This window comes from Suncus etruscus, chromosome 14 (assembly GCF_024139225.1).
Source record: "Suncus etruscus isolate mSunEtr1 chromosome 14, mSunEtr1.pri.cur, whole genome shotgun sequence".
Taxonomy (NCBI): domain Eukaryota; kingdom Metazoa; phylum Chordata; class Mammalia; order Eulipotyphla; family Soricidae; genus Suncus; species Suncus etruscus.
The window spans coordinates 82,324,259-82,343,883 of NC_064861.1; the positions used below are offsets into that span (position 1 = coordinate 82,324,259).

The window sequence follows — 19,625 nt, forward strand, 5'->3', positions numbered from 1 at the left end:
AAGTGATTTCTGAGCACATAGTCAGGAGTAACCTCTGAGCATCATCGGCAGTGGCCCAAAAACAAACAAACAAAAAAAAAAAAAAAGGTGTTTTTTTTTTTTCAAAAAGAACTTGTTTTGGGGGCCATATCTGGCAATGCTCAAGAAACACTCCTGACTCTGAATGCAGGAATCATTCCTAATGGTGCTCTTGGACCATTGGGATGCTGGGTTCTGACTCTGGTTGTCTGCATGCAAGATAAAAATGCTTCATCTTTTCAGGTCCTGACGTTTTCCATTTTTAAATTCATAAATAATGATTTTTTGAGAGAAACTAAGGAATGAAGATAAACACATACAAATAATTATTTGCATGTTTCCCTTTATAGATTCTCTAAATAAGTGGTAAAGTTTATTTATACTTTAATTACACTTCAGACTCCTATTAGTCTGAATTTCATATATTGAAGTTCTTCATTTCCATCATCCCAACTTATAGTTTCCAAATCGGAAATTCTGAAAAGTAGGATTGTTCTTATGTTTTTGAACTTTCAAATCCTTCCCGAGTCTTCCCACATTTCTTATTCCTAGGGTTTCTCAGCAGTGTGTATTCTCTGGTGCCCATTGAGAGCTGAGGCACTATTAAAAGGCTTTCCACATTCTTTACATTCATAGGGTTTTTCACCAGTGTGGATGAGCTGGTGTTGAATAAGTTTTGAGCCGCTTCCAAATGCCTTTCCACATTGCTTACATTCATACAGTTTCTCATCAATATGAATTCGTTGATGTTGAGCCAGGTCTGAACCACTGCTGAAGGCCTTCCCACATTCCTTACACTCGTAGGGTTTCTCACCAGAATGACATCTTTGATGCTGAATAAGTTTTGAGCCACTTCTAAAGGCCTTTTCACATTCCTTACACTCATAAGGTTTCTCACCACTGTGAATTCTTTGATGCTGAGTGAGATCTGACCCACTATTAAAAGCCTTCCCACATTCCCTACATACATAAGGTTTCTCGCCCGTGTGAATTCTTTGATGTCGAGTAAGCGCTGATCCAAAACTAAAAGTCTTCCCACATACATTACACACATAGGGTCTCTCCCCAGTGTGAATTCTCTCATGACGAGTAAGAGTAGAACCACTACTGAAGGCCATTCCACATGCTTTACATTCATATGGTTTCTCACCCGTATGAGTCCGTCGGTGTTGAGTGAGGTTTGAACCACTGCCAAACGTTTTCCCACAGTCCTTACATTTATAAGGTTTCTCACCAGTGTGAATTCTGTAATGCCGAGTAAGAGCTGATTCAAAATTAAAGGACTTCCCACATTCCTTACACTTGTAAGGCTTTTCACCGCTGTGAATTATCTGGTGACGAATTAGGCCTGATCCAAAACTAAAGGCCTTCCCACATTCCTTACATTCATATGGCTTCTCACCAGTATGAATTCTCTGGTGGTGGGTAAGATTGGAACCACTGCCAAAGGCTTTCCCACACTCATGACATTCATAAGGTTTCTCACCAGTATGGATTCTTTGATGGTAAGCTAGGTTTGCACCACTCCCAAAGGCCTTACCACATTCTTTACACTCAAAAGGTTTCTCACCAGTATGACTACGTTGATGTCGAATAAGGACTGACACAAAACTAAAATCCTTGCCACATTCCTTACACTCAAGGAGTTTCTCATTAGCGTGGATTCTTGGATGTTGGATTTTGAATGTGGGCATGTCTTCAGGTGTAAATATCATTTGACTGAAATGTTCTTCCTGAAATGTCTATTCTCTCAAAATGGCTTTTATATTCTTAGTCAATGCTGAAACTTTAATACTTAATGCTGTTTTTTATGTCTTTTCATTATATTCCACCAGGATGATTCTATTCCACACATCCTTTATTAGAAATAATTTCTTGGTCTCAACCTGGATTCACAGTCTGAAAGAAAATATAAAAGCAAACATTTACTTTATTTTTATACTCTTGAAGAAGTAAAACTTTTATAATATAAAATATTTAATTAGAACATAAAAGGTGGGCCCGGAGAGATAGCACAGTGGTGTTTGCCTTGCAAGCAGCCTATCCAGGACCAAAGTTGGTTGGCTTGAATCCTGGTGTCCCATAGGGTCCCCAGTGCCTGCCAGGAGCTATTTCTGAGCAGACAGCCAGGAGGAACCCCCGAGCACCGCTGGGTGTGGCCCAAAAACCAAAAAAAAAAACAAAAAACAAACATAAAAGGTGAGTGGCAAGGGGCCAAAGCAATAGTATAGCAAGTAGGGTACTTTCTGTACACACAACAGATTAGAAACTAGAAATTTCTAATTAGAAATTAGAAATCCCTGCTTATGAGCTAGAGAGATAGCACAGTGGTAGGGCGTTTGACTTGCACACAGCTGACCCAGGACAGACCTCAGTTTGATTTCCGTCCCCCAAGCCAGGAGCAATTTCTGAGCCTATAGCCAGGAGTAACCCCTGAGCATCACTGGATGTGACTGAAAATTAATAAAAGAAATCTCGGGGCTGGAGAGATAGCATGGAGGCAAGGTGTTTGCCTTTCATGCAGGAGGTCATCGGTTCGAATCCCGGCATCCCATATGGTCCCCGGTGCCTGCCAGGAGCAATTTCTGAGCATGGAGCCAGGAATAACCCCTGAGCACTGCCGGTGTGACCCAAAAACCACAAATAAAAAAAAAAAGAAAAAAGAAATAAAAGAAATCTCTGCTTATTTTGCTTCTGTAATCTATCTTTGCTATAATGCTGACTGCCACTGCTGACGGGCCTGAAATCTAGGGTGTCAACCCAAAGATAAAAATGGGGCAATAATGGGGCCGGAGTGGTGGCGCAGCGGTAGGGCATTTGCCTTGCAAGCGGCTGACCTAGGATGTACCTCGGTTCAATTCCCAGGCGTCCCATATGGTCCTCCAAGCCAGGAAAGATTTCTGAGTGCATAGCCAGGAATAACCCTTGAGCGTCACTGGATTTGACCCCAAGAACAAGAAAAAGGGGGGGGGCAATTAGTTCCTGGAGCTGGCCTCATGAACAACCACTGAACTTGTGATCAAAGACCAGGAAATACCATAATGTTCAAGACATCCATATACGAGCATAGTCCCCTGATGTAAAGATCAACCATGTATGTGGAAAGTCCCGAAGTCCATTATAAATATTGCTTGCTGTTAAGTGGTGGGTTGCCATTTCTGAGGATAGTCGAGCTCAGCATGTTGGAATAAACCTTCTTTGCTTTTGCATTATGGTTTTCCTCCTTGGTAGTCTTCATGTGACAGATCCCAAATCTGGAGCTAACACCCAAAGTCCCATATGGAAACCTGAGCACTACCAGAGTGGTTCTTAAGAACAGATTCAGTAGTAATCTAAGCATTGTTGAATGTGGCACAGAAAAATAGTGAGTGACCCACACAGTTCTCAAATATGAATTGGCAAGTTAACAAATAGTTAAGGAATGTAGAATGAGAAAGTAACTGCAAGGGCCGGAGAGATAGCATGGAGGTAAGGCGTTTGCCTTTCATGCAGGAGGTCATCGGTTCGAATCCCGGTGTCCCATATGGTCCCCTGTGCCTGCCAGGAACAATTTCTGAGCCTGGAGCCAGGAGTAATCCCTGAACACTGCCGGGTGTGACCCAAAAACCACAAAAAAAAAAAAAAAAAAAAAAAAGAAAGTAACTGCAAGATGAAAAAGGTATTTGGTCAAATATTTATGTACAGTCAATTGATAAAATATGCTAAATTAACATAGAATGAAAACCTGAGAATTCTTTTGTGGTTACAATATGATCATTTGTTAGATTAATGTTTTACTAAGGTAATAAAACAATACTGACATTCAGCAAAGACTGTAGAGAAGTTGAGAAAATAATGTAAAAGCCAGATGTGGTTTCCCAACAATGGGGAACCAATGAAATAATACAGTGGTGGGGTGTTTGCCTTGCAGAGCAATCCGGGTTCAATCCTTGGTACCCTATATGGCCAAGCTCCACCAGGAGTGATTGCTGTGTGCAGGGTCTGACTCAAAACCAAAACCAAAATATGACATAAAGAATAAAATTGCTTTGGAGTTTTTAATAATATTCTAAGTGAGAAGTAGTAACTTCAAAATTCTGAAAGGAAATATTTTTGTGTATAATTCCATGATCCCTCAAAGAATCAAAACGTTCACTGAAAAGTTCTTTTCAGATATATTAGAACTCAAATTTTTTTTTTTTTTTGGTTTCTGGGCCACACCCAGCGGTGCTCGGGGGTTCCTCCTGGCTGTCTGCTCAGAAATAGCTCCTGGCAGGCACGGGGGACCATATGGGACACCAGGATTCAAACCAACCACCTTAGGTCCTGGATCGGCTGCTTGCAAGGCAAACACCACTGTGCTATCTCTCCGGGCCCAGAACTCAAATATTTAACTCATTTATTGATCCTTACATGCCATTTCTATTAAAAAAACAATGTTTGGCTTTGGGAGATCACACTTGGCAATGAATAGGGCTTATTCTTTTTATTGGGGGGGGTCACACCCGGCAGCACTCAGGGGTCAGTCCTGGCTCTATGCTCAGAAATTGCTCCTGGCAGGCTTGGGGGACCATACGGGATGCCTGGATATGAACCACCAGCCTTCTACAAGCAAGACAAACGCCTTAACTCCATGCTATCTCTCTGGTCCTGATTAGGACTTATTCTGACTCTGTGGGTTGGGATCATTCCTGGCAGCATTTGGAAAACAAGATGGAATGTCAAGGATTGAACCTTGACATACTATCTCTCAGGTCCCCCAAAATTAATTTTGATAATTTGCTTACACCAAAAAGATCAAAAAGTATGTAATTTAAGAAATAAAGACTCAAAAGCAAAAAAGAATATAGCATTCAAAAGGAAAAATAATTCCAGATTTGCTGTAAAGTACAGTTAGCAGAGCAGAATTTAGAAAAAACTGTCTGACAGTTTGTCCAATCTTATTCTTTGGCAGAATTAACACATGAACTAGTGATAGATAAGTGAACATTCAGGCATCACTCAATGTAAAACTTATTTTATAGAGGGATCAGAGTTTAGTACAGTGGGTAGGGCATTTTTCTTGTAGCTGACTAATTAGGTTTCTTTCTCAGGTACGCTCTAGTCTCCAGAGTCCCCCATGAGTAATTCCTGAGTGCAGATCAGGAGTACCTCTGAGCACTGCTGGATCTGACCCCAAAACAAAACAAAACAAAAAATAGTTGTTCTATAGCTAAAAACAAGATTGTTATGCATAGTTTAATATACTATATATGGTATAATTGTATACAGCAATATAGTAGTTATGTTAATTATAAATAATAAAAATAATCCATGGAGAAGATCTTTATATATGACTTTTAAAAACTAACAGTCAAGGGGCCAGAGTGAGAGAACAATGGATAAGGTGCTTGCTTTTCATGTGACCTACAGGGCTTCCATCACCAGCAGCCCATTTGGACCACAGGACTGCCAGTAGGAGTGATTCTTGAGTGCAGAGCTAAGAATAACCCCTGAACACCACCAGGTTTGGCCCCTCCAAATTAATAAAAAAACCAACTTTTTCAAATCAGTGAAAATCAACTGAACCAAGAAAAATATGAATCAGCAAATAAGAGGGGAGATAACTGGGCATATTAATTTTTCTGGCTTTTTTTCAGGTTTGTGGCTAGATGTGGCCTGAAAAACAACAGGGTATAGCCAAACAACATCAACAAAATGGATTCATCACAGTTGGGCTTTAAGTGGGCATAGATACAATATACTTTATTTTGGTAATAAGTGGGTGGGGATCAAACCCAGGGCCTCAAACATGAAAGTAAGGCACTCTGCAAATGAGACTGAACCCTGGCTCCAGGTACGGAATTTTTCTTTTTTCGTGACTGAAAAATTGTTCAATGAGAAACAACTGATTTCCTATCAATTTTGGGAATACGGGGCCAGAGCGATAGACAGCAGTGGGGCATTTGCCTTGCACGCTGCCAACCTGGGATGGACCTGGGTTCAACCCCCTGCATCCCATATGGTTCCCCGAGCCTGCCAGGAGCTATTTCTGAGTGCAAAGTCAGGATCCTGCAACCCCTGAGGAATGCCGGGTGTGACCCCAAAACAAAAAAAAAAAAAATAGCAAACTTTGGGAATACATAAATGTTATTCAACAATTTACTAAACACAACTGAACCATGTACTTTAAAATGGTTATGTAAGGGGCCGGGTGGTGGCGCTAGAGGTAAGGTGCCTGCCTTGCCTGCGCTAGCCTTGGACGGACCGCTAGCCTTGGACAGACCGCGGTTCGATCCCTCGGCGTCCCATATGGTCCCCCAAGCCAGGAGCGACTTCTGAGCGCATAGCCAGGAGTAACCCCTGAGCATCACCGGGTGTGGCCCAAAAACAAAAACAAAAAAAATGGTTATGTAAAATTAAAAAGGTTTTGAAGAAAATAGATAATAAAAATAAAAAACCAAAGAAAAAATTAAAATCTTGTCAGTATCCATATAGGATATATTTTTTTGTTTTTGTGTCATACTCAGGGTGCTCAGGGGTTACTCCTGGCTCTGCACTCAGAAATCGCCTCTGGCAGACTCAGGGGACCATATGGGATGCCGGGAATCAAATCTCCATTGGTCCTGGGTTGGCCATGTGCAAGGCAAATGCCCAAACACTGTGCTATCTCTCCGGCTCTCACATAGGATAGATTAAGAAGTATGACAATTTCCAAGCTGGTAAAGATGTGTTGCAGTAATTAAGTAATATGCTATCAGAATAGAAATTAAAATAATCATTTTTTCTGGTTCATTTATTTTGTTTTTTAACCACACCTGGTGGTGGGTTTGAACTAATTCCGGTGGGTTTGAACTAATTCCTAGCTCTGCACTCAGGGATCACTCCAAAAGTAACTCTAGAGACACACAGGTGATCAAACCTGGCTTGCCTACATGCAAGGCAAGTATCTTACACACTTTGCTACCTTTTTGGCCACTTATAATGATTTTGGTATATCTAAGTTAATTATCATACTCCCTAGGATTCAAAAAAATTCCCCTACTAGAAAAAAATTGTACCAAAATGTTCATAACAGCTTTGAAGAGCAAAAGCCTGTAGATACCAATATTCACATAAATATACCAGATAAAGCAAAATGTAATATAGTTGAATAATTTATGAAACACTAAATGGTAATGACTATATAAGATGCATCAAAATTATTTCCCATTAATTAAAAATAAAAATGGGATGGAAGCCATTGTAAGGTACAAAAATGTGCTTACTTTGTGGGCCCGGAGAGATAGCACAGCAGCGTTTGCCTTGCAAGCAGCCGATCCAGGACCAAAGGTGGTTGGTTCGAATCCCGGTGTCCCATATGGTCCCCCGTGCCTGCCAGGAGCTATTTCTGAGCAGACAGCCAGGAGTAACCCCTGAGCACCGCCGGATGTGGCCCAAAAACCAAAAAAAAAAAAAAAAAAAAAAAAAATGTGCTTACTTTGTATACAGTTGACCCAAGTTGGCCCCTAAATATGGTCCCCTGAATACATCCAGGAATGACCCCTAAGCAGAATGTTAGGAATAATCTCTGACCACTGCAAAGTGTGGCCCACATAAAAAAAAAAATTAAACAATATTTATTAAATAGAAATAAACAAAACACTATGAATCCGTTTACCTAAAGATTAAAAGTTTTGGAGCCGGAGAGATAGCATGGAGGTAAGGCATTTTGCCTTGCATGCAGAAGGACAGTGGTTTGAATCCTGGCATCCCATATGGTCCTCCGAGCCTGCCAGGAGCGATTTCTGAGTGTAGAGCCAGGAGGAACCCCCCAAGCGCTGCTGGGTGTGACCCAAAAACCAAAAAAAAAAAAAAAAAAAAAAGATTAAAAGTTTAAAATTATTAATAACTTTAGGGGCCAGAGTGTTATAGCACAGTGGGTTGGATGTTTGCCTTGCATGCAAGCCAACCTGGGTTTAATCCCCACATTCTCATATGATCCCCTGGGCACCACCAGGAATGACCCCTGAGCACAGAGCCAGGAGTGGCCTAAGAATACAAAAACAATACAAAAAAAAAGCTCCTTGGATTTCCTAAAATGTTGACAAAACAAAATTGTATAATAACAAAAGTATAATATTTACACATAACAACTTAGTAATTACTTGTCAGGAGCATTTTGTATACACTACCTGAGGGCTACGTGGCTTTATTGTTAATTTAACTGATTATATTTTATATATTCCTTGGTACACAAATACATTTAAATCTTTAGGGGCCAGAGCAATAGTACAGTGTGTAGGAGTTTGCCTTGCATGCAACTGACTGGGCTGTGTAGCACCCCATAGGGTTGGTTCCTATGCCCACCAGGAATGATCCCTGAGAACAGAACCAGGAATAAGCCTTGAGACTGCTGGGTATGGCCCCCAAAAGAGAAAAGATAAACAACAGATTTGGTTGGTTCTTAGCTTACTTTTTTGACTAACACCTGGCAGTGCCTGAAGGCTATTCCTGATGCAGTGCTTAGGGAGTTACTTCCCATTTTTTCTGGTATCAACTGCTTACACACTAACTCTTTTTTTATTATTATTATTTATTTTGGGCCACATTCAGTGGTACTCAAAGGTTATTCCTGACTTCACACTCAGAACTTACTCTTGTCAGGCTAGGTGGAACATATGGGATGCCCAGGATTGAACCTGGGTCAGCCATGTGCAACACAAACACCCTACCCACTGTGCTATAGCTCCAGCCCCTACACGCTAACCCTTAAAGCTATCTCCTCAACTCTAAAACTTCCAACTTCAAAAATAAAGTCTTTTTACTTTATATGATGTAACTAGCATAGACATGACTTCAAAGAGAAAAAGGACTCTGAGAGACAATTTCAGACTAATGAATATTAATTAATCATTATGGAACAAACTCTTATCAGATACAATAAATAATGAAAGAAAACATAAATTGGGAACCCAAATGGGTAGGAAGTTTGCATGTAAACAACCTTGGTCTGATCCCAGCATTCCATACAGACAGCACACCCAATCACAGTCAGGTGTGGCCCAAGAATGAAAAAACAAAAAACAGGGGCTGGAGAGGTAGCATGGAGGTAAGGCATTTGCCTTGCATGCAGAAGGTCAGTGGTTCCAATCTCAGCATCCCATATGGTCCCCCAAGCCTGCCAGGAGCGGGAGGGAGGGAAGGAAGGAGGAAGTGAGGGAGGGAGGGAGGGAGGGAGGGAGGGAAGGAGGGAGGGAGGGAGGGAGGGAGGGAGGGAGGGAGGGAGGGAAGGAAGGAAGGAAGGAAGGAAGGAAGGAAGGAGGAAGGAAGGAAGGAGGAAGGAAGGAAGGAAGGAAGAGAAGAAGAAGAAAGAAGAAGAAGAAAGAAAGAAAGAAAGAAAAGAAAGAAAGAAAGAAAGAAAGAAAGAAAGAAAGAAAGAAGAAAGAAAGAAAGAAAGAAGAAAGAAAGAAAGAAAGAAGAAAGAAAGAAAGAAGAAAGAAAAAAGAAAGAAAGAAAGAAAGAAAAGAAAGAAAGAAAGAAAAAGAAAGAGAGAAAGAAAGAGAAAGAAAAAGAGAAAGAAAGAAAAAGAAAGGAAGAGAGAGAAAGAAGAGAGAAAAGAGAAAAAAAGAAAGAAAGAAAGAAAAAGAAAGAAAGAAAACAAAAAACACACAAGCCACAAACCACATATACAAACATGAATGCACACACACACACTCAAGTTAGCTTTATTCAAGAAATACAAGATTATTCCTTAATTTGTGGGGACCTATATTTACTATTGCCAATAAGCAGAGATTAATAACTTGATTAATTTCAACATCTAAATAGGGGAAAGAAGGGGGCACTGGTGTGACAGTACAGCAAGTAAGGTGCCTGTCTTGCACATGACCCGAATCTGGGTTTGATCCCTGGCATCCTATATGGTCTCCTGTGCATCACCAGGGATAATTCCTGAAAGCAGTCAGGAGTCATCCCTAGGCACCAGTGAGTGTGGCCCCAAAATTAAAACAAACAAAAAAAAATTAAAAAGAGCATGCCAAATAGTCTAGTACCAAACTCATATCTTTAGAAGTTCTAGTAAGTAAAATATAGGATCCCTGGAAAACAAGTAACAAAATCGATGTCTGCAGATCTCATTATGACTGCTTACAAGGAAAATTTCAGTAACCTAACAGCTTTCAAATGATTTCAGAAAACTCTCAGAAATAAAACAGAAAACAAAAGCCAAAGTATCCCTACATGTCAACAACAAAATTATAAAATATACATGTAAAGTGCATAAAAATGTTTGATAGAAATTTTTTGTGTTTGGGTGAGTACCAGTGGGGCTCAGGGGACCATTTTGGATGCCAGGGATTGCACCTGGGTTAGCCATGTGCAAGGAAATGCCCTACTCTCTGCGCTATTGCTATCGCTCTGGCCCTTGTGGATAGAATTTTTGTTTGTTTTTGGCCACACCCGATGATCTTCAAGAGTTACTCCTGGCTCTGCACTCATGCATCACTCCTGGATACTTCAGGGCACCATATGGGAATGTCAGGGATTGAAGCTGCATGCAAGGCAAGCACCTTAACCACTGTGCTAATTTGCTGGCCCCTGTGGATAGAACTTTTAAAAAAGACTTGAGATAAATGAAAAATATCATTTAGAACAGAAAGAACTCCAGAAAGATACAAACTCCTCAATGTTGAGATATGAATTTAGCAATTATAACCAAAATCACAAGTTTTTGAGGGTCTTGAAAAGGTAATTCTCTAGCTTTTTATAAGCTTTAATAAGATAATTGTCCTGTATAAAAAACTATGAAATCGGGGCCGGCAAGGTGGTGCTAGAGGTATGGTGTCTGCCTTGCAAACGCTAGCCAAGGAAGGACCGCGGTTGTATCTCCCAGTATCCCATATGGTCCCCCCAAGCCAGGGGCAATTTCTGAGTGCTTAGCCAGGAGTAACCCCTGAGCATCAAACAGGTGTGGCCTGAAAAACAAAAAACAAAACAAAACAAAAAACTATGAAATCAAGATATTCTTGGAGCAGTGGCGCAGTGGTAGGGCGTTTGCCTTGCACAAGGCTGACCTAGGACGGACTGCGGTTCGATTTCCTGGTACCCATATGGTCCCCAAGCCAGGAGTGATTTCTGAGCACATAGCCAGGAGTAACCACTGAGCGTCACCGGGTGTGGCCCAAGGAAACAAAACAAAACAACAAACAAACAAAAAAAGATATTCTTTGAGCAGACTGGAGAGTACAGCCAGCAAGGAGCTGTACAATCCCAGGTTCAAGCCTTGACATCCCATATGGTACCCTGAGCACTTATCAAAAGTGATTCCAGGACTATGGCCAGGCTCAGAAGCAACCCCTAAGTTGCCAAGATGTTACTTGATTGCTTTTTGGGTAATATCTGGTGGTGCTCAGGACCTGCTCTGCACTCAGGGATTACTCCTAGTGATTTGGGAGGACCATCTGGGGTGATAATTTTTAAAATCACCATTTTGAAAGCATAGTAATAATACCAATAAATGATCAAAAACTGTGGGTGAGAGGCTAGAGCAAAAGTACAACAGATATGGCATTTGCCTTGCATAAAGCCAACCTGGATTTGATCCCCAGCACCCTACATGGTCCCTGATCACTGCCAGGTGTGGCCCCAAAACAAACAAACAAAAAGACACTGATGGGGCCTAAGTGATAGCACAGTGGTGAGGCATTTGTCTTGCATGCATCCAACCCTGGACAGACCCCCGGTCTGATTTCCAGCATCCCATATGGTCCCCTGAGCCTGCCAGGAGTGATTTCTGAGCGCAGAGCCAGGCCTAATCCCTGAGCGAAGCCAGGTGTGACTCAACTCCCTCCCCCCAAACTCAAAACCACCCCCAAATAAAAGTAGTCCCGGCGTTGCTGGGTGATTTGCAGAAACCCATGGGGGATACCACCAGGGAATCAAAATTTAGGGTTCACACATGGCTGGATATGAGCTCTCTTTCTAGTTGTTTCCTTTTTATTATCTATATTAGATATATATGCAATATACTTATTAGATGCTTTGCATTGGGAGCACTGAATCCAGTACCATGAGAACCTGAGCTCTTAAACAGGAGTAGGCCCAAAGTGTTTCAAAAGGGAAAATAAGGGGGGCCAGAGCGGGGACGCAGGGCATAAGGCGTCTGCCTTGCACGCGCTAACCTAGGACTGACAGCAATTCCAATCCCTTGGTGTCCCATATGATCCCCTAAACCAGGATCAATTTCTGAGTGCATAGCCAGGAGTAATCCCTGAGCATCACCGAGTGTGGCTGAAAAATAAAAGACAAAATAAGGGAGCTGGAGCAACGGTACAGCAGGCCAGGTGTTTGCCTTATACATGGCCCCCCTAGGTTCAATTTCTGGCATCCCATAAGAACCACAGAGCACTACAAGGAGTAATTCCTGAGTGCAGAGCCCGGAGCAACTCCTAAACAATGCTAGGTATGGCCCCAAAAGAAATAAACAAATAATAAAATAAGGACCAGAGAGGTAGTATAGTTTTATTTTTTATTTATTGTTGTCATTATTTATATTGATTTATATTTATTTTTATTATTATTGTTTTTATTTATTATTTATGTATATACATATTTTTAATTTATTTTAGTTGTGGTTTTGTTTGGCCACAACTGATGGCCCTCAGGGACACTCCTGGCTCTGTACTTGGGGTCATTCCTCAAAGTGCTGAGGGACCATAGGGGATGCTCGGTATTGAACCTGGATAGGCCTGTTTCAAGGCAAACACCCTATGCTTTGTGCTATTGCTACACCCCAAGGCAAAATAGTTTAACACTCATTTCACACGATAGGAAACTCCTGTCCTATTTAATTCTCTTAACAATAAAGAAAAGATTAATTAACTGTGATAAGATTAGTCATCCACAAAACTAGCAAAAATTAAAAATAGGGATAGGAGCAATAGCACCACAGGTATGGCATTTGCCTTACAAAAAAACAGACCAGGGTTCAATCCTCAGCATCCCATATAGTCCCCCGAGCCTGCCAAGAGTGATTTCTGAGTGTAGAGCCAGAAGTAACCACTGAGCACCATTGGGAGTAGCCCAAAAACTTAAAAAAAAAAAAAAATTATAGTGACATAAACTGGCATGCATGTTAAGAAAACAAAAGCTTTAGTATTTTTGCCACAAATAAAACACACAATGTTTTTAGAAAAGTTTGGTATTAACTATTTAGTTGAAGACATACAAATTCTAGCCTTCAACAACTTAATTCAATTTTATTATATCTACTTAAGAAATACAAGAATACATACACCAAAACAAATGAAAAAAGTATTCATACATTATTAGTCAGTAACTGAAATAGTGAAATATTCACCAAACGTAAAATGAATAGGTTGTAAATTATGATATACATTCATACAACAGGATAATACATGTTTATATATGTATACAGATCTATAATAGTACCAAAAGCTGAACATAGGAAACATAAATGATGCTTAAAAAACCATTTTTTTAGAGTTCTTTTTTTTTGGGGGGTGGGGGTCATACCCGGGCAGCACTCAGGGGTTCTCCTGCTTCTGTGCTCCTGGTGGGTATGGGGGACCATATGGGATGCCAGGATTTGAGCCACTGTTCATTCTGGATTGGCTATGTGTAAGGCAAACGCCTTACTGCTGTGCTATCACTCTGGTCCCTCAAAAACGTTTTTATTATTTTTCTGAAAGAGAAAAGTACGTGGAGATAGTACAACAGGTAGGGCAACTGCTTTGCACTAAGTTGACCTGGATTCGATCCCTGTAATCCTGTATGTTCATCCAAGCCTACCATGAGTGAATTCTAAGTGCAGAACCGGAGTAACAACTAAACACAGTTAGGTGTGTCCCCCTCCAAAAATTAAAAGAAAGAAAGAAAAAGAAAATGGGAAATGATGTATCAATTAATTTATTTATTTTAGTTTGGGTGGTCCCCAACTTGATGGTACTCCAACTTAATGCTCAGGAGTCACTCCCTTGGTCACAGGGTGTGGCCCAGAAAGCAAAAATAAATAAAAAAAAATAAAATAATTGTTTTGCTTCAAATAAAGCAGGAAGTTTTTTGAAACTATATAATAGAATAAAATTTAGAGAAATTAAAATTGTATAATGAAATATTACAATTTACAAGTTGGTAAGAAAATCTTACCAACTGCTTTTAGCTTGGGATCTTTTTCTCAGAGGGGAACTTTTAGATATCAGATCCCCAAGAATTTTTGTTTTGGTTTGGTTTTTGGGTCACATCCGGCAGTGCTCAGAGGTTACTCCTGGCTCTACGCTCAGAAATCACTCCTGGCTCTACCCTCAGAAATCGCTCCTGGCAGGTTCAGGGAACCATATGGGATGCTGGGATTTGAAGCACCATCCTTCTGCATTCAAGGCAAACGCTCTACCTCCATACAATCTCTCAGGCCCCTAGATCCCCAAGAATTTTTAAAAGAAGCCCATCATATCCTGAAGGGAAAACTAAAAGATTTACAGAAATAAAATGAGTATCTACCTTGTAGTTGTTCAACAACCATTCCTTAATCCACTCTGGAGACCGCTCAGCAAGTGGAGCAGAGCTGGAAAAGGAGAAAGAAATCAGAAAACACCTGGATCTTCTGGAATCCCAGGTCAACCTACACCTACAGATCTCCAACTCCTACAGATCTCCACCCCCTAGATCCCCATCACCTACAGATACTCACCCCTACAGATGCTCACTGCCTATAAATGATGCCCACCGCCTAGAGATGCCCCCCTGATCCCCACCGCCCACAGATGTCCACCATCAACAGATCCCATTACCCACTGCTCCCCACGGCCTACAAAATAAGAAAGACAATCAGGGAGTCCAGCTCACTCCCAACGTCAAAGAGAGAAGCAGCGTCCATGCCAATTTAGAGCAGAATCTTATCCTGAGCTCAGAATCTCCCATTCATACACAGGCTGGGGGTTTGGGGTGGGGGGAATGTCACAAAGCCAGACACAAAGAGGTCCTGCTCTTGCAGAAACACAAACTGGCCAAAGCAAAACCGGCCTGCAGCACCTTTGCAAAGCCTAAAAGCAGCAACCAGCTCTGCCAGCAGCCAAGCGATCACACACACAAAGCCCCGAGACAGAGTGGCAAGAAAGCAAACCCCTGGACCCCCCAAAGACCCAGCCCTGGAGACACAGGGCCTGCTACAACAAATGCACAGGGCCCCAACACCACATCACAGATAACACAACCCCCACAAGGGAAGCAAGACACACATTGCTCCTAAAGTATTCCATAAATAACCCACACACCCTGCCACACCGTTACAATAACGATCAAGGCACCCCACGCCCCCCAGGAGCAAGTAAACCCGCACAAGCCCTACAAACCCAGCTTGGGTCTCCCTCCACCCCTGGGCCCGAACTCCGCCCGCGACCACACAGATGCCGCCGTCACAATCCGACCCCGACGCCTCGAGGCCCCCCATTTCCAACGGACACCCCTCGTGCAAGCCAGAGTTCTCGAGAAGCCCCGGACCCGAGCGCCCCACCTCACCTAGCGCTCCCAGCATCTTCCCAGCGGGGTTGCAGCCTAGTCGGACCGTGGCCATTCGTCCAAACCCAGCGACTTGGCCCCGCCCACTGACCCGGAAGTTCTCGCGCGAGGGACTCGAGCCCAGAGGCTTCTGGGAATTGTAGTCCACACAGCTGCGGGCTGACGAGAGCTGAGGCCTGACTCCCCTGTCTCTGTCCTTCTGCAATTAAAAAATAAATTTGGCTTCGTTACCTATTTCAGACGGTCTCCACGTTTTCTAAGGCTTCTCAGAGCCCACCTCAACTACTAGGAAAATGTAGTTCCAGATTTGAAGCTGTCAGGAAAAATGAAGTCATGAAATTTTCTTATACAAGGATGGACATGGAAACTATTATGCTGGGTGAAATGAGTCAGAGGGAGAGAGATGGACACAGAATAGTCTCACTCATCCGTGGGATTTAAGAAAAATAAAAGACTATGGTAATAATATCCAGAGACAGTAGAGATAAGGGCTGGAAGGACCGGCCCATGACATGAAAGCTTACCACAAAAAGTGGTGAGTGCAGTTAGAGAAATAATTACACTAACAACTATCATGACAATGGTAGTGAGAGAAATAGAATGCCTGTTTTGAAGACAGGCAGTGGGTTGGGGAGGAAGGAGATGGGGGGCATTGGTGGAGGGAAGGTTGCACTGGTGAATGGGGTGTACTTTATATGACTGAAACCCAACTACAAATATGTTTGTAACCATGGTGCTTAAATAAAGATATTACAAAAATGATTAAATCCAAGTGAAAGACAGAATGAAGCAAATATGTCTGGGACAGGGAAGAAAATATTCAGTAAAAGAATTGACACCATTGAAATTTTAACTATCTCCAGGTTGTTTCTTCTGGAGTTTCAGTTGATATCAATCTTTCAATCATCATAATGAATCCACCTGCATGGACCAGTTTATTTTCATTTTCCAAGCCTAGATATATACAATTAGTCCCACATACATCTAGTTTTACGAAACTCCTGTTTTATTTCCTGGTTTAATTTATTACATGTTTCCATTAATAAAGATTCAGGGTTACTTGCTTTGTTTTGTTTTGTTCTGGTGGCACTGAAGGGTTACTTCTGGCTCTGCACTCAGAAATTACTCCTGGCAGGCTCACATGTAAGGCAAACAGCTTCCTCGCTGTGCTTCAGTCCCTCAGGGTTACATTTTCTACCTGAATTTTCTCATTGGAATTTCCTTTTCACTGTCAAAGCTGAGCAGCTTCTGTCACATTCTGAAAGAATTAACTTAAAAGTCTTAATTTAGTTAACTTAGGATTTATTTTATAATTATTTTAATCAGATAACAGAATGTGTACTATCAAGATTTATTGAGATAATCAGGTAGTATCAGCTTCTCCCCTGAGAAAATTCTTGTAGGTTATTTTTCATTGGTGAAATTGCTAGTCCCCATTTTTAAAATGTTAACAGTAGGGTAAGACCGTTCATTGTTATGAAGTTTCAAGATTTCTTTTTTTTTCTTTTTGAAGTTTCAAGATTTCATCTGTTCCAAATTACTAGTTGACAAGATCATCCTTTCTTTTTCTTGATCATCCTTTCTTTACTACAGTGGTTTGTATTATTATCAATAGTTATATTAATTAGTTTACTTTAGGACTGTCTTCTGTCCCATTAATTTATATTTCTATGCTACTACCGTGATTATTCATGATAATCATTATATTATTATAGCTATTCACAATAACTTCGTATTTTGGCATTATTCATATGTACTATTCATATTTTGGATTCAATAATTATTATTTGTATAATCACGTAATTCTTAGTCCTATGGTGTTTTGTTGTTTTTTTTTTTCTTACACCCAGCACAGCACTTAGGAGTTACTCCTGGCTCTATGCTCAGAAATCAGTCCTGGCAGGCTCGGGGACCATTGGATGTCAGGATTCGAACCACCATCCTTCTGCATGCAAGGCAAATGCCCTTACCTCCGTGCTGTCTCTCTGGCCCGTCCTATGCTTTTTATTTCTCTTTGTTTAGGGTTACAGTTGGAGGTGACCAGCGCTTACACTAACTCTTTGCCCAGGAATCACTATTGGAGGACCACATGGGGTGCTAGAGATGAAATTTAGGCCTGCCACGTGGAATGCTAGCACCCTACCTGCTGTACTACAGTTCCAGCTCCTTTTGATGTTCTTTTTCATTATTTACCAGCATTCCTGGCCTCTTTGCTTTAGCTACCAAGCGAACCTCTTCAATTGTGACAGTTAAATTTTTCTCCTCATGGTGCCAAATAGAGCCTGGAGAACAAAATCCCTTGTCTGCAAACCTGTGTAATAGAGCTTTTTGTTTTGGGGCCACACCAGGCGATAATCAAGGTTTTACTTCTGGCTCTGTATTGAGGAATTACTCCTGGTGGTGCTTAGGAGACCATATGAGATGCTGACGGATGAACCCGAGTCACCTGCATGTAAGGCAAACATCCTACCGGCTGTACTTTTGCTTAGGCTTTTTGAATTGTGTCTTTTTACCATATTATCAATATATACTTTTTGTTTATTTTTGGGTCACACTCAGCAGCGCTCAGGGATTACTCCTGGCTGTGCACTCAGAAATCATTCCTACCAGGCTTGGGGGACCATATTGAATGCCGGGGATAGAACCCGGGTCCATCTTGGGTTGTCCACATGCAAGGCAAATGCTCTACCACTATGCTATCACTCTAGCCTCTTGATATGTACTTTTGCTTTTGGTGTTTGGGCCACACCCAACGGCACTCAGAGGTTACTCCTGGCTCTGTGCTCAGAATCGCTCCTGGTAGGCACTGGGGGGGGGGGAACCACATGGGATGCTGGGATTCGAACCACCATCAGTCCTCTGGTCAGCGGCTTGCAAGGCAAATATCTACCACTGTGCTCTCTCTCCAGCCCCTTGATATGTCTTTTTTTTTTTTTTTTTTTTTTTGGTTTTTGGGTCACACCCGGCAGTGCTCAGGGTTTACTCCTTGCTCTACACTCAGAAATCGCTCCTGGCAAGCTCAGGGGACCATATGGGATGCCCGGATTTGAACCGTCTTCCTTCTTCATGCAAGGCAAACACACTACCTCCATGCTATCTCTCTGGCCCGATATGTACTTTTAAGTTCCATGTTAGTTCCAATCTCTGGATCATAAGAACCTCCTTCTGATTATTGTATCTGGGGAGTGGTTTGATTTTTCTAGCCCTTTATATGCCTTGCAATTTTGTTGTTTAAAACCAGTCATTTTGTTTAAGACAGAAACAGCCAGGAATAAAATAATAAAAGAATAAAAACTTTTATTGTAGGAGCCAGAGCGGTGGCGCAAGCAGTAGGGCTTTTGCCTTGCTCGCACTAATCTAGGACGGACCGGTTCAATCCCCCGCCTCCCACATGGTCCCCCATGCTAGGAGCGATTTCTTAGCACATAGCCAGGAGTAACCTCTGAGCATCACCGGGTGAGCCCAATAACCAAAAAAAGGGGGGATTTATTCAAAGGTACTGAGAAAGAGAAGGGAGAGGATAAGAAAGAGAGAAAGAGAGAGATAGAATAATCATGCTTAGAGTTAAGGGTAATTAAAAAAAAGGTTAAGGGTAATTGATGGTCTTTTTGGTATCCCATTCCTGGTCTTTGTTCCTACTGGAAGAGCTCAGACTTCTCCAAAAGCAAAGAGAGCCCCAGTATATACATGTCCTAGAGTTAAAGAGAGGAGATGCAGGCAATATGTGCGTACAGATACAAATTTATGGGCTATGGGCTGGCAACATACCCCTTTCTTTGTTCCAAGTTGACTTTTATGTAAGGTTTCTCCAAACTGTTCCTTGTGACACTTTCTACATAGTTGAAAGTCTGTTGCTAGGGTTGTTACTAAGGTATTTCCAGTGGACAGTTAAGGGTAATTGATGGTCTTTTTGGTATCCCATTCCTGGTCTTTGTTCCTACTGGAGTTTCTCAGGTGCTTTGGCTTTTTCTGGGCTGTAGCAGAACATAGGAAACTCTGACTCCACCAATCCCTTTTCTTGGGTTTATGACATCATCAGAACTTTTACTACCTCTCAAGAATTCCTTACTGTCTCAGGAATTCATTGCATGTGGGGGTCTTTCCCTGCTTGCCTGCCTCAATGGAAGAGTGGT

At 41.7% G+C, this 19,625-nt stretch overlaps 1 protein-coding gene across 1 annotated transcript; it reads right to left on the minus strand.

Annotated features, from left to right (window-relative positions):
• Positions 1 to 379: 379 nt before the first annotated feature.
• Positions 380 to 1,884, minus strand: LOC126027628 (zinc finger protein 345). Its single transcript, XM_049786622.1, has one exon. It carries the CDS (start codon positions 1,731 to 1,733, stop codon positions 567 to 569), a length of 1,167 nt encoding a protein of 388 aa, XP_049642579.1. The 5' UTR covers positions 1,734 to 1,884; the 3' UTR covers positions 380 to 566.
• Between the last annotated feature and the right edge of the window lie 17,741 nt (positions 1,885 to 19,625).

Excerpts from the sequence above, each read along its gene's own strand:
- LOC126027628 (XM_049786622.1), bottom strand. The coding sequence starts at position 1,733 with ATGATATTTACACCTGAAGACATGCCCACATTCAAAATCCAACATCCA.